Below are 12,151 nucleotides of genomic sequence, written 5' to 3'. Positions count from 1 at the left end.
AGAAAGATGGAGAAAAGCAACACAACTGGGCTGATGGTCTTCTACTTGACTGAACTGTCTGATCTCCCCGAAGTACAGACTGCCCTCTTCGTGGTGATTCTGCTGATCTACTTGACTACCCTGGCAGGGAACGGGGCTATTCTCACGGCCATCGGAACAGAAGCTCACCTCCAAACTCCAATGTACTTCTTTCTGAGTAATTTATCACTGCTGGACATCCTTTGTCCAACAGTCATCGTACCAAAGATGCTCCAGATATTCTTGTCAAAGGAGAAGAAAATTTCCTTTGTTGGCTGCATGCTGCAACTATTTTTCTTGCTTGATGTGTTGGGCACTGAAATTTTCTTGCTTGCAGTAATGGCTTATGACCGCTATGTGGCAATATGTAGTCCTTTACATTATACTAATATAATGAATAAACGGCGGTGTATTCAACTGATGGCTGTGATTTGGCTATTGGGCTTAATTAATTCTATGATTCATACCATACTGATCTTTAGGTTGTCTTTCTGTGGATCTAAGAAACTCAACCAATATTTCTGTGATCTTCAACCTGTGATGGCTCTCTCTTGTTCTTCTACTTACCTTGTTGAAGTTGTTCATCTACTTGTGGCTGGTGTTATAGGTAGTGGGGCTTTTCTGGTCACTCTGATCTCTTACATCTACATAATTTCTACCATCTTGCGCATGTCTTCTATTGAGGGGAGGCACAAAGCCTTCTCTACCTGTGGTTCTCATTTGATTGTTGTATGTCTTTTCTATGGGGCCACCATCGCTACCTATGCTCGTCCCACCTCTTCTTATTCAGGCAAACAGGGAAGAATAATTTCCATGCTTTATGGGATCATCACTCCCATGTTGAACCCTATGATCTATAGTCTGAGAAACAAGGAAGTGAAAAAAGCATTGTACAAAGCCTTCAGTCGGAAAAGATTTTCATAGATATCTCCTTTCTTTCCTTCTTTAATGATCAAGATATGTTAAGTTTTTAAAACATTGGTGGGTTTTTTTTTCTGATCTAGACATACTGTCACTGTAATGAGCCCAGATGAGCACTTAGATTGCCTGCTTTTGTTCAATATTTGTAATGGTATATGGAAATTGCTTTGGAAATTGGACAAAGAGAGCTTGGTCAAGAGTTTGGTCAAGTAAGAAACAGCTGGATAGGGGGAAAGACAAGAAACCTACGTGACACTCCTTTGTTTGTAAAGAAAATGAAGGAGAAATATGTAAAAATATAGAAGATTGACAGCAGAAAAAGATCTCATGGTCCATCTAGTCTGCCCTTATACTATTTCCTGTATTTTATCTTAGGATGGATATATGTTTATCCCAGGCATGTTTAAATTCAGTTACTGTGGATTTACCAAACATGTCTGCTGGAAGTTTGTTCCAAGCATCTACTACTCTTTCAGTAAAATATTTTCTCATGTTGCTTCTGATCTTTCCCCCAACTAACCTCAGATTGTGCCCCCTTGTTCTTGTGTTCACATTCCTATTAAAAACACTTACCTCTTGAACTCTACTTAACCCTTTAACATATTTAAATGTTCCGATCAATGTTGCAAGATTTTATCAATGTACTTAGAAATAAAATCATCTAGTTGTGATTGTTTGTCCCACAAGGCTGACAATATTTCTTTTTTGATATCCATAAGGAGTGTGGGAACGAGTGTCTTGGAATGTGCGTGCGAAAAGCATAGACCTTGAGCATGACACGTATGATGACCCAGTTTCTCTAGCAACTTTCTCCTTCCCAGCACTCTTATCTTGCCTTCTTTGCTGCTAGCCTAAGAAAAGTGCAACATGAGGTGGGCTGATGGGGCCCTTCTCTCGCTCTTGCTTTCTTTTTCTCATGAATCAGCACTTTGAAGTGTAGCACAAGTTGTGTGATTTTTATTGGTTATATTTTGTACGCTTAATACGTTATGAGTTTGAATTGGTGTAATTGACCCATGTAAAATGTAGCATCACAGAAACCTGCCTTTCTTTGTTTGCCTTCAATAAAAGGGTCATCCTGGATTTAATCTAGGTTGCCTCACCAAAGAGAAAATCCAGGTTGCCTCACCAAAGAGAAAATCCAGGTTGTCTCAGCAAAGAGAAAAAGTTGTTTTCAAGTTTCTTGTCCAAGGTTTTTTCTCTCAATTGGATTTGTGAGTAACCCGCAGTCAGTTGCCAGCTGCGAGCCCCCATAAAGGAGAGAACCAGTTTGGTGTGGTGATTAAGGCATCAGGCTAGAAAGTGGGAGTCTGTGAATTCTAGTCTTTCTTTAGGCATGAAGCCAGCTAGGTGGCTTTGGGCTGGTTATTTTTTCTCAGCTCTAAGAAGAAGACCATTTTAAACCATTTCTGAGAAACCTTGCCAAGAAAATTTTATTCATTCATTCAATTTCTATGCCGCCCTTCTCCTGAGATTCAGGGTGGCTTGCAGCCAAAAGTAATGCAAAAAGATGTTAGAAATCTAGATTAAAGTACAATCTTAAAATCCCAATACTTAAAAATAGTCAATCCCATTCATCCCATCATGAACCATATATTCAATCGTTGGCCGGGGCTAGATATTGGAAACTCAGTGGCCCCAAACTTGTCAACAGAGATGGGTTTTTAAAATCTTATGGAAGGCGGAAAGAGTGGGGGCAGTGCAGATCTCTGGAGGGAGTTTGTTCCATAGGGCCGGGGCTGCCACAGAGAAGGCTCTTCCCGTAGGCCCTGCCAGACGGTATTGACTGGCTGACAGGACCTGGAGAAGGCCGACTCTTGGGACCTGACCGGTCATTGGGATGAATGAGGTAGAAGATGGTCCCATAAGGAATCTTGTCCGGTTGCCAGGACTTTTCTAGACAATCACTGACATTCAGACATTATTGAAAAGACGAAAAAATAAAAATAAATGAGTGGCTGAAGGTTTTTGCCTTTGTTTTAGAACCATCCATGCCTTAGATATTAGAATGGATGAATTTGCGATATAACTATACTTATAATGCAATGTTGCAACTCTGTTATCCTATTTGACATCTTCACTTGTAACTGAGATTCCTTCTGTCCTCTATTGAAAAGAAGGCAATTATATTCTGTGGTAAATGTGGTGTTTTTTCCCCATTCAAAATAAATGCTTCTTGTAAAGTTTATGGACCCATGGTATTCTTTTACCAACTTTTTGACTTTAAATAACAATAGCTTAATGCACGTTCCTCTTTTGCCTTAATTTTTCTAAGAATACTTGAAATTCATATGAAGTATATGAAAGTGAGATAAGCATACATTCTCATTAGAGTTTTGGAGCTCCAGAACCAACAGTAACTTAGGCAGAGGTACTCCTCCATCCCTCTTTCCCTCCCTCCCTTCTTTCCTCCCTCCCCCCTCTCTTTTCAATTTAGGTAACTTCATTATTAGTTTAAAGTCTAAAGTACAAAGAAAAAGAAACATTTAAATTTAGATTTTTGTTCCTATTTTGTTGTGAGCCGCCCTGAGTCTGCAGAGAAGGGGGGGCATAGAAATCTATTAAATAAATAAAATTTCAAATTATAGACAAAATTAAATACAATCTCTTTTTTGGCTACAAAGAACCAATTTAACCATCTGAGCTCCACCTTGCTGCAGGGAATAATATATAATTCATTCTCATATTTCTCTTAATATTATTCAGCATTACATAACAAACCTGCAGCCTGCATATACATACCTACTCATTTTATACATACAAAACTAACTTAAATCTTTCTAACAGTAAATAGACTATCTACTGTCGAACTCACCCCATTCTTAAGAGGCCTGTAAGGGGCGTGCATAATGCACCGTTGTGCCTACTGTGTCTGTCCTACTATCCTATTGCCCAATTTACCTGTACCTACTTGGATAATGTTTATGTTTATACCAATACCTACCACTTTGTACATGCTTGACAAATAAATAAGACAATTTTCAAATACTGTATATCAAAATTTTTAAAAAATCCATCCTAATTAATTAAACCATATTTAAGTCACTCCTTCCCATTTATTTTCATAGAATAGAATATTTTTCTTCTCGGGAGAGAAGTCTCCTTTCCTGAAGAAGTTTCCAGATAAAGAAAAAGTCACAACTTTGTTAGACATTGTAAATTGGTCTGAAGCAAATCTTCCCTGATTAAATTTTCCCTCACTGAAACAGCTATCATATCTTTTTTTCCCCTCAAAGAATTCACAACCTTGTTAACAAGGCTGAGAATTCATCCTCCCTCTTTCTGAATACATTACAAAGGTTCCTTCTATCCCATATTCAATCAGTTATACATTCTGCAAATCAAGGAATCACCATTCCACCTTTCTCCCCATATTCGGTAATATGTTCCAAAAAAGATTTCCAGCCTGAAGTAGGCTTCCCTGATCCAGAAACATTTCATCACATTCACTCCCATCTTCAACCTTTACTTTCTTGGGAAAGTGATGACAACTTAATTTCAACTTTGAGAAAAATAATTATTTTGAGATCCAATCATGGAATAAAAACGGTGTCTCCTGTCCTCAGAGACAGAGATAGTTGGACTGTATTTAGGCATGTCTCTTTAAGATATTGCATTAGGGGAAATGTAGTGAAATTGCACTCTGGGTAATGTAGTTCTACATGTGACCACATTTGTGTATTCCTATTGGCTCTGACTCGGGATGAGGGGTAATTGGAGAGAACATTCCAGAGGGTCTTTGTCTTCACTCTTTCAATAAGCCAGCCAGCATGTAGATGCTCCACCTAGAGCCTATGCCCAGGGAGAGTGAAAATTGCTTTCCCTGCCCCCCCAAGGCCCTCTGGAGGCCAGAAACACTCTATTTTCCAACTTCTGGTGGGCCTGGTAGGCCTGTTTTTTACCCTCTCCAGGCTGCAGAGGCCCTCCCCATCCCCCCGGAGGCCCTCCGGAAGCTGAAAATGTCCTCCGAGAGCCAAAAATGGAGCTGAGCTAGGGCAACAGCTTGTGTGCCAGCAGATATGGCTCCGCGTGCCTCCTGTGGCACCCGTGCCATTGGTTCCCTGTCACTGCACTAGATTATGCAATTTGCACACAACCACTCTGGTGCCATTTTCGCCAGTCCATTGGGTGGTGCCAACTTTTTTTCTGAATTTATGGGGCTTTTTTTTTTGCTTCCTGCACATATGCAGAAGCAAAATCTCACAAGGGGATGCTAGCACATGTGAGATTTTGGTGATTTTTTGCTTCCTCGCATGTGTGTGTCTCCTCACGAGATTTTGACACGTTTTTGCTTCCTGTGCATGCATGCCTGAATCAGGAGCATGTGTGTATATGCAGGTAAGTGCAACCTGCTACTGCTCCCCACCCTGAACTGAGGAGGGGGCATGAATGAGTTGATAGGCTTTCTCTGTGTGGCAATGCCCACATCTTGGAATTCCTAACCACAAAGATCTGTAAAGCTCCATCTTTAATTGCCGAAGAGACGGAGTAACGACACGGACACAAGAGCTGGATTTAAACTTGGGTCATTTTTATTAACAATAATTTGCATAATTTATTTAATTAAATTAGCATAAATTAGCATAAATTAGCATAAAATAGCATAAAATCAACATGCTTAACTATGACCCAAACAGTGGACCTGCAGGGTCAAACAAATACTTCCGGGGCGGAAATGACATAGCAATCAACATTCCTGGGCAACTATGGGCGTAGCTCGATGCTAGTCCAGGTGAGGGACCTCTCCCTCACCTGAGACCCTGCCATGCACTCGCATGAGGGGGGTCCCGCCGGCGCACCCCTACCCGGGGACTTCAATGTGCGGGACCCAAAGACAGGTTCCCCCCAACTGCTCAGGTAGCACCCCACCATGAGCTTGGAGAGAATCTGTCAATCATCCCCAAAGATGCCCAAGGGAGAACGCGCAGTTGCTAACCACCACCCAGATTTCCGCCCCTAACCTGCCTACCCAAATGACCAAAGGTAAGCCAATCAACCTATTAAATGCAAGCACCCCCTAACCGCACATCCATCTCCCCAGTGTGGAATGGGCGAAAAAACGGCCATGCCTAATGGGCGAAGCCGCAAAAAATTCCCATTCGGCCCCCCTAGGGGCGACCCAAGAGTAGCACACTGCAAAATAGGGAGGGCGGGCGGGTGTCTGCTCCAGCTGCCGGTCCCAAGCGAAAAGGCTTGGCCCAGGGCCTGCAGGCCCTTAAATAGGGCCAGCAAGCCCCGCCCTGGACCGGCAGCAATGTCAGGCCTCGTAGGCCTGATTTTCGGCCGAAATCTCATCTCGCGAGATTTCGGCCGAAAACAAGATGGCGGCCGCCATGAGGGAGTCCGGTGTCTGCCCGGTCCCTTCGGCAAACGCTGCCGGCCGGTAAGTCGACCGGCGCTATAATCTTAAGTAAACAAATGAGTGAATTTGGGACCTATAGCATGAGTACATATGCCCCATGGTTTGTGTCTGTGTTTTTATTGAGCCTCAATATACTTTTAATTGGTTTCTGTTTGGATGTAATTATTATTATTTTTTTGTCACTCCAAGTTTCTTTTCTAGATGACTGGCCATATAAATTGGATGGATAAATGAATGAATGAGTGAATAAATGAATAAATGAATGCATGTTACAATTTAAAAATATTTTTTATTATACTGTGCCTTCAACCCTAGCTTTATTTATAGATTTTATAGACATCCATCTTATGATAGGGTTGATTTATTATTACTGTTTTTTAAAATGGGTCATTTTTATTGTTTTTTAAAATATTTTATTATTTTTTTCTTTACATTTTTTACATACATATCAATGCATATACCATAGAATATACACAATTATACATTTTTTTATCAATCATCTTAAATCAATATATTATTGTGCACCTGTTTTATATTTCTGTTCATCAGTCTGTTATTCCCTTTACACTCTCTTTCCCTCTACCTTATTACTCCTCCTCTCCCCCTTCCTACTTACCTCCACTCCTTCTCTTCTCCCTTCACTTTTCTACTTTTTCTTTCTTCTTCTTTACTTTCCCCTAGTGATTATTATCCTAATTCATCTCTTGTTTAATGGACAGATAGCTTGTTCCCATACACTTTGAAACTATTGGTGGCTCCTCTAAATTACTCGTTATGTCTATAGGTTTTTCTTTTGTTTTTCTTTTTTTTCTTTTTTTTCCTGTACTGTCTGTCCTTATATTTCGAATTGTATCTTATGTTGTATTATATGATGTAAATGTTTTCATTTTAATAATAAAACAATTTATAAAAAAAATAAAAAAATAAAATAAAATTTGTAAATACATACAATTCTTTATCTTAGATATATGCTGCTTATCTAAAATTGCCTCCTCAAAACTTAATTTTGTCATCTGGGTCTACCACCATTCATTCTCTATTTTTTAATATACTGTACATGTCATATTATTCAAAACAATTTCTTAATCTTCATTCTTCTCCAGGCTCCTTTAACTTCATTGTTTCTTAAAGCATAGATAAGGGGGTTCAGCATGGGGATCACAACAGCATAAAACACAGAAAACACTTTGTCATAATTCAGAGAATGAGAAGAGTTTGGTTGCACATACATGAAGAAGAGGGTGCCATAGAAAATCACAATAGCAGTCAGATGGGAGGCACAGGTAGAGAAGACTTTGTATCTTCCGCTAGTAGAATGTTTTGTAAAGATGGCATTCAGAATATAGATATAGGAGATAATGACTGTGAGGAGGGACCCAGTTAAATTGATAGTACTCAAAACAAAGAGCTGAATTGCTTTTGGCTGAATGTTAGAGCAGGATAAAGCTATAAGTGGTGGGTCATTGCAGTAAAAGTGGTTAATTAAATTTGGGCCACAGAAGGATAACTGGAATGTTAATGCTGTCTGGATAACTGAGTTCACAAATCCATAGATATAGAGACCAAGTACCAAGGAAAAACAGCACGTTTTGGGCATAATTCTGGAATAAAGCAACGGGTGGCAAATGGCCACATATCGATCATAGGCCATGACTGATAGCAAAAACAATTCAGTGGCCATCAATCCATGAAACATTAAAAATTGTATAAGACATCCAGTCCATGAAATGGTTTTCTTCTCAACTAAAAAATCTGCCATTGCCTTGGGGGTAACAGTTGAAGAACAGCTGGCATCCAGGAAGGCCAAATGGCTGAGAAAGAAGTACATTGGAGTATGTAGCTGGGAATCCACCTTGATCAACAGGATCATCCCAAGATTTGCACTCAGTGTGATGAGATAAATCATCAAGAATATGTTAAAGAGAACAACTTGTAATTCTGGATGATCTGTGAACCCTGAAAAGATGAATTCAGTCACTTGGGTCTGATTTTGTCCAATCATGTAGTCCTGTCCTTTTTTTTCCTGCCAAGGGTTTGAAGGGAGGAAGAAGAAATCAAGATTGCTATACTGTCGTTCATTAACTTTTCGTGTTTACTGGATTATTTTAAAAGAAATATTTAACGTTTGTTGATCTGAAAAGTGGACCCTGCTCCTGTGGGAATAACACTAGATAGGTAGGTGATGATGATTTAAATATGCTTCAGCAGAGTTTATAATTCAAGCTCACTCACTTTATTATTGAAGTTGAAAGTCAGTTTGGTTTAGTGTTTAATAAACCAATCTTGAAATCAGGAGACTGTGAGTTCTAACACCACCTTAGCCATGAAATCCAACCAGGTGACTTTGAGCCAGTCACTCTCTATTTCTCTCAGCCCAACTTACCTCACAGTGTTTTGGGAAAAAGATGAAGATAAAGGTGTGTTGGTTATGTTTGCTGCTTTGAGTTAAAGGCACTATATAAAAACAAACAAAGAAATAATACAATTTCCCTAAATCAAATAAAATTCTTTTCACATATTCATATTCTTTTCAATAGAAAACTGAAAAGAAAATGTTTGGCTGGAACATTTTTGTTCCAGTGTAGTCCCACTGCTCTTCCCAAATCTTGTTCATTATTTTTTCTTCACCCTTTCAATAAGACTTCTGTTCCCAGAGATATTTAATAAACCTGTCTACAGTACTTGCATCCATTCTTTTTAATCTTTCTATAAGGAATAATTATTATTTCAATTTTCAGGCAGAGACACAGCTCCCATATATGTTAATAAAGTCTCAAAGTCATTTTGGAAACAACACCTATATTCTAATAATTTTTGAGTTATACCGTTTACATTTGCTCTTGGTAGAATAAATATTAGAATTGGCAATGAAAATATTTTATGATACATTTAGGATCAACCAACAGTAAACTAATAGTCTAGAATTAAAATGCAAACAAGGTAGGGCATCCTGAAGGCTTTGGAAAAGTCTATGCCTGCAATATAATACCTACACATACCTACAAAACACTATAGGCCACATGGCATTGTACGGGATGAAAGTTGGAAGCAGGATAAGAAGAATATTTGATGCTTTAATTTTGGTATTGGATACAATCTTATGCAAAGATTATGCAAAGACCTACTTGTGTTTGCTCTAATGCTGGGGAAAATTGAAAAAGAAAACCAGAAGGCCTTATTGACCTTGGCATTGAATGATGCCCTCCAGGACCAAAATATTTTCACAAACTCACCAGTAGAACAATGGGCGGGCAGGTTTTGTTTTTCCTCCAAATGTCCTGATGGAAGGAAAGGTAGACGGATGGGCTGACCGCTATTATTTTTAAATGAAATTGACAAGACTGCTATTTTCTCCTTCCAGGACTTCATGCAATTAAAATGTACAAAAGATCCATCACCAAATGTTAATTTTAGCTTTTGCAAACATTTAAAAAATATATATATATATATATATATATATATATATATATATATATATATATATATATATATATATATATATTACAGTATTTAAAAAACCCTGAATTGTTGAAGCCTCTTTTAAAAAAAACTTTCTGATAATTTAAACACTACCAATATATATATTTCTGAAGCTGGAATAAGTTGATTTCTTCTTTAACCAGCTACTAATTGAGCAAATCAGTGGTGGAAAGCAGCAACAATGTGTGTGTGTGTCTGTGTGTGTGTGTGTGTGTGTACAGCAGGGTGATTTGACAGAAACCCCCCAAACATATAACTCTTCCCTGGTACAAGCTGAGAGGAGGAGAACCTGTGGTCTAGAGGTTAAAGCTACCGATTTACAGGCAGGCTCCCCAGATTCAAATCCAAGTGAGGTTATGGCTAGCTGATGAGAGCAAAATAAGCATGAAATAGATCTACTGGTCTTCCTTCCATTTCATTGTCAGCAAAAATATATTACACACACACACATGTAATACTCTGAATTAAGAGCCTACCTGATTAGTCTGACGTACCCTTGAAGCACAGTTGTTATCACTATTTTTTATAGGAAATCCCATAATTATATAGAGTATTGCAGTTGGCTTAATGAATTTCTCCCTTGAGAGTGATTAAGCATATTGACAACCACCTTTACTGGGCTCTAGTAATAATTCAAGGAACGAATCTCTATGAACACAAACATTTTCCCTTTGATTCTCTTAGCCATAGAAGGGCAGCTTCCTAATTAATGAAGAAGGGCAGACAAAGTGCAGGAAGATGGACAACAGCTGAAAGTTAAATTTTTTGGAGAAGACCAAATCCTACACAGCAGGCTTGTCCAATCCTTGGCCTCCAGGCCTGGGTAGCTAGTAATGTGGCCCCACAGCTTTTAACATTGTTATGTGCTTTTCAGTGATTTTTTTAAAAAAGTGATGCTATATTTATTTATTTATTTTATTAATTAGATTTCTATGCCACCCCTCTCTGAAGACTTGGGGCGGCTTACAACATATAAAAAAACCAGTAAATTACAATAAAATCAATCCAATTAAATTAAAATTACAAAGAATCTAAAATCCCTAATTAAATTAAAAATCCATCACACCCATTCGCACAACAATCATACAATCATTCCTTGGCCAGGGGCTAAGATCTAATTGGCCCAAGCCTGATGGCATAAGTGAGTCTTAAGACTCTTATGAAAGGTGAGGAAAGTGGGGGCAGTATGAATCTCTGGGGTGTGATGATTCCAGAGGGCCGGGGCCCCTACAGAGAAGGCTCTTCCCCAGGTCCCGTCAACTAGACAATGACCTGGAGAAGGCCAATAGGTAGGAGGTAGCAGTAGGCAGTCCCGCAAGTAATCTGTTCCGATGCCGTGTAGGGCCATGTAGGGCTTTATACGTCATAACCAAAACTTTGAATTGAGTCTGAAAACCAATTGGCAGCCAATGCAGATATTGGCAGATATTATGTATTTTACTCTATATATGTCCCAAGATCGTCACTCTTCACTTAATGAGGTCCAGGCAAGCCAAAATATTGGACACTCATGCCATATACCAGTGATGGTGATCCATATTTTGCTCAGGGGCCACATCCATAATGTAATGCCCTCCTCCCCCACATGCATGCACAACCTCCCTCCTGCACTGTCCCTGGGGAGGGTGAAAAATGGCCCAACAGGCCTACTGGGAGTTCATTTTGGAACTTCCGGTAGGACTGTTGGATCCGTTTTTCACCACCCACAGGCTCCAGAGGCTTTCCTGAAGCCTGGGGAGGGTGAAAATGGCCTCCCTCCACCCTCCAGAAGGCTGAAAATCAGCTGGCCAGCATAGTTCCCTCTAAGCTGAGCAGTGAGCAATCGCTCACTTAAAAATTATCATCAACTCAGAGTTTTTCAAACCTGCCCAGAAGCCGAGAGGGAAAGAGTGAGAGGGAAGGAGAGAGAGAGGAAGAGAGAGAAACAGATAGAAAAAAGAGAGGAACGAAAAGAGAAAGAAAAAGAATGGGAGTAAGGAAGAGAGAAAGAAAATCAAAATCTAGTTTGAAACTAGCTCAACTATTTAAGTGGCATTTTGATATTGATAGAATTGCCCTATTATGAGCTCACTGTTATAGACACACAGTACAGTATTTTATTTTGAAATTCTCTGAGGCAAAACAGGGTGGGTTTTTTATTTGTTTGTTTGTTTGTTTGTTTATTTATTTATTTATTTAATATTTCTGTGCCGCCCAGTCCCGAAGGGACTGCCGCTCAGACACTATACTTTTCCGCCCACCCCCCGAAAAAGTTAGAGGGAACACTGCTGGCCAGTGTTCACATGTGCACTGGAGCTGACATAGGGCAATAAGTAACATGTCCTCAGGTTTTGCTCCATGTGCCACCTGTGGCACACATACCATAGAGTT

General features: G+C 39.4%; 2 protein-coding genes across 2 annotated transcripts; one reads left to right on the top strand and one right to left on the bottom strand.

The window, feature by feature from the left end:
* LOC139159124 (olfactory receptor 5V1-like) lies at window positions 1–942 on the top strand. Its single transcript, XM_070736485.1, has one exon. The coding sequence runs from the start codon at window positions 7–9 to the stop codon at window positions 940–942; it is 936 nt and encodes a 311-aa protein (XP_070592586.1). The 5' UTR covers window positions 1–6.
* A 6,428-nt stretch (window positions 943–7,370) lies between these two features.
* LOC139159135 (olfactory receptor 5M5-like) lies at window positions 7,371–8,303 on the bottom strand. The gene has a single exon (XM_070736495.1). It carries the CDS (start codon window positions 8,301–8,303, stop codon window positions 7,371–7,373), a length of 933 nt encoding a protein of 310 aa, XP_070592596.1.
* Between the last annotated feature and the right edge of the window lie 3,848 nt (window positions 8,304–12,151).

Source organism: Erythrolamprus reginae, chromosome 1, assembly GCF_031021105.1.
Source record: "Erythrolamprus reginae isolate rEryReg1 chromosome 1, rEryReg1.hap1, whole genome shotgun sequence".
Taxonomy (NCBI): domain Eukaryota; kingdom Metazoa; phylum Chordata; class Lepidosauria; order Squamata; family Dipsadidae; genus Erythrolamprus; species Erythrolamprus reginae.
The sequence above is the reverse complement of the archived record's forward strand: the minus strand, read 5'-3'. Positions and strand labels throughout refer to the sequence as shown.

What these genes read in the sequence shown, in the direction of transcription:
- LOC139159135 (XM_070736495.1), bottom strand. Translation starts at nt 8,303, where the DNA reads ATGATTGGACAAAATCAGACCCAAGTGACTGAATTCATCTTTTCAGGG.
- LOC139159124 (XM_070736485.1), top strand. Translation starts at nt 7, where the DNA reads ATGGAGAAAAGCAACACAACTGGGCTGATGGTCTTCTACTTGACTGAA.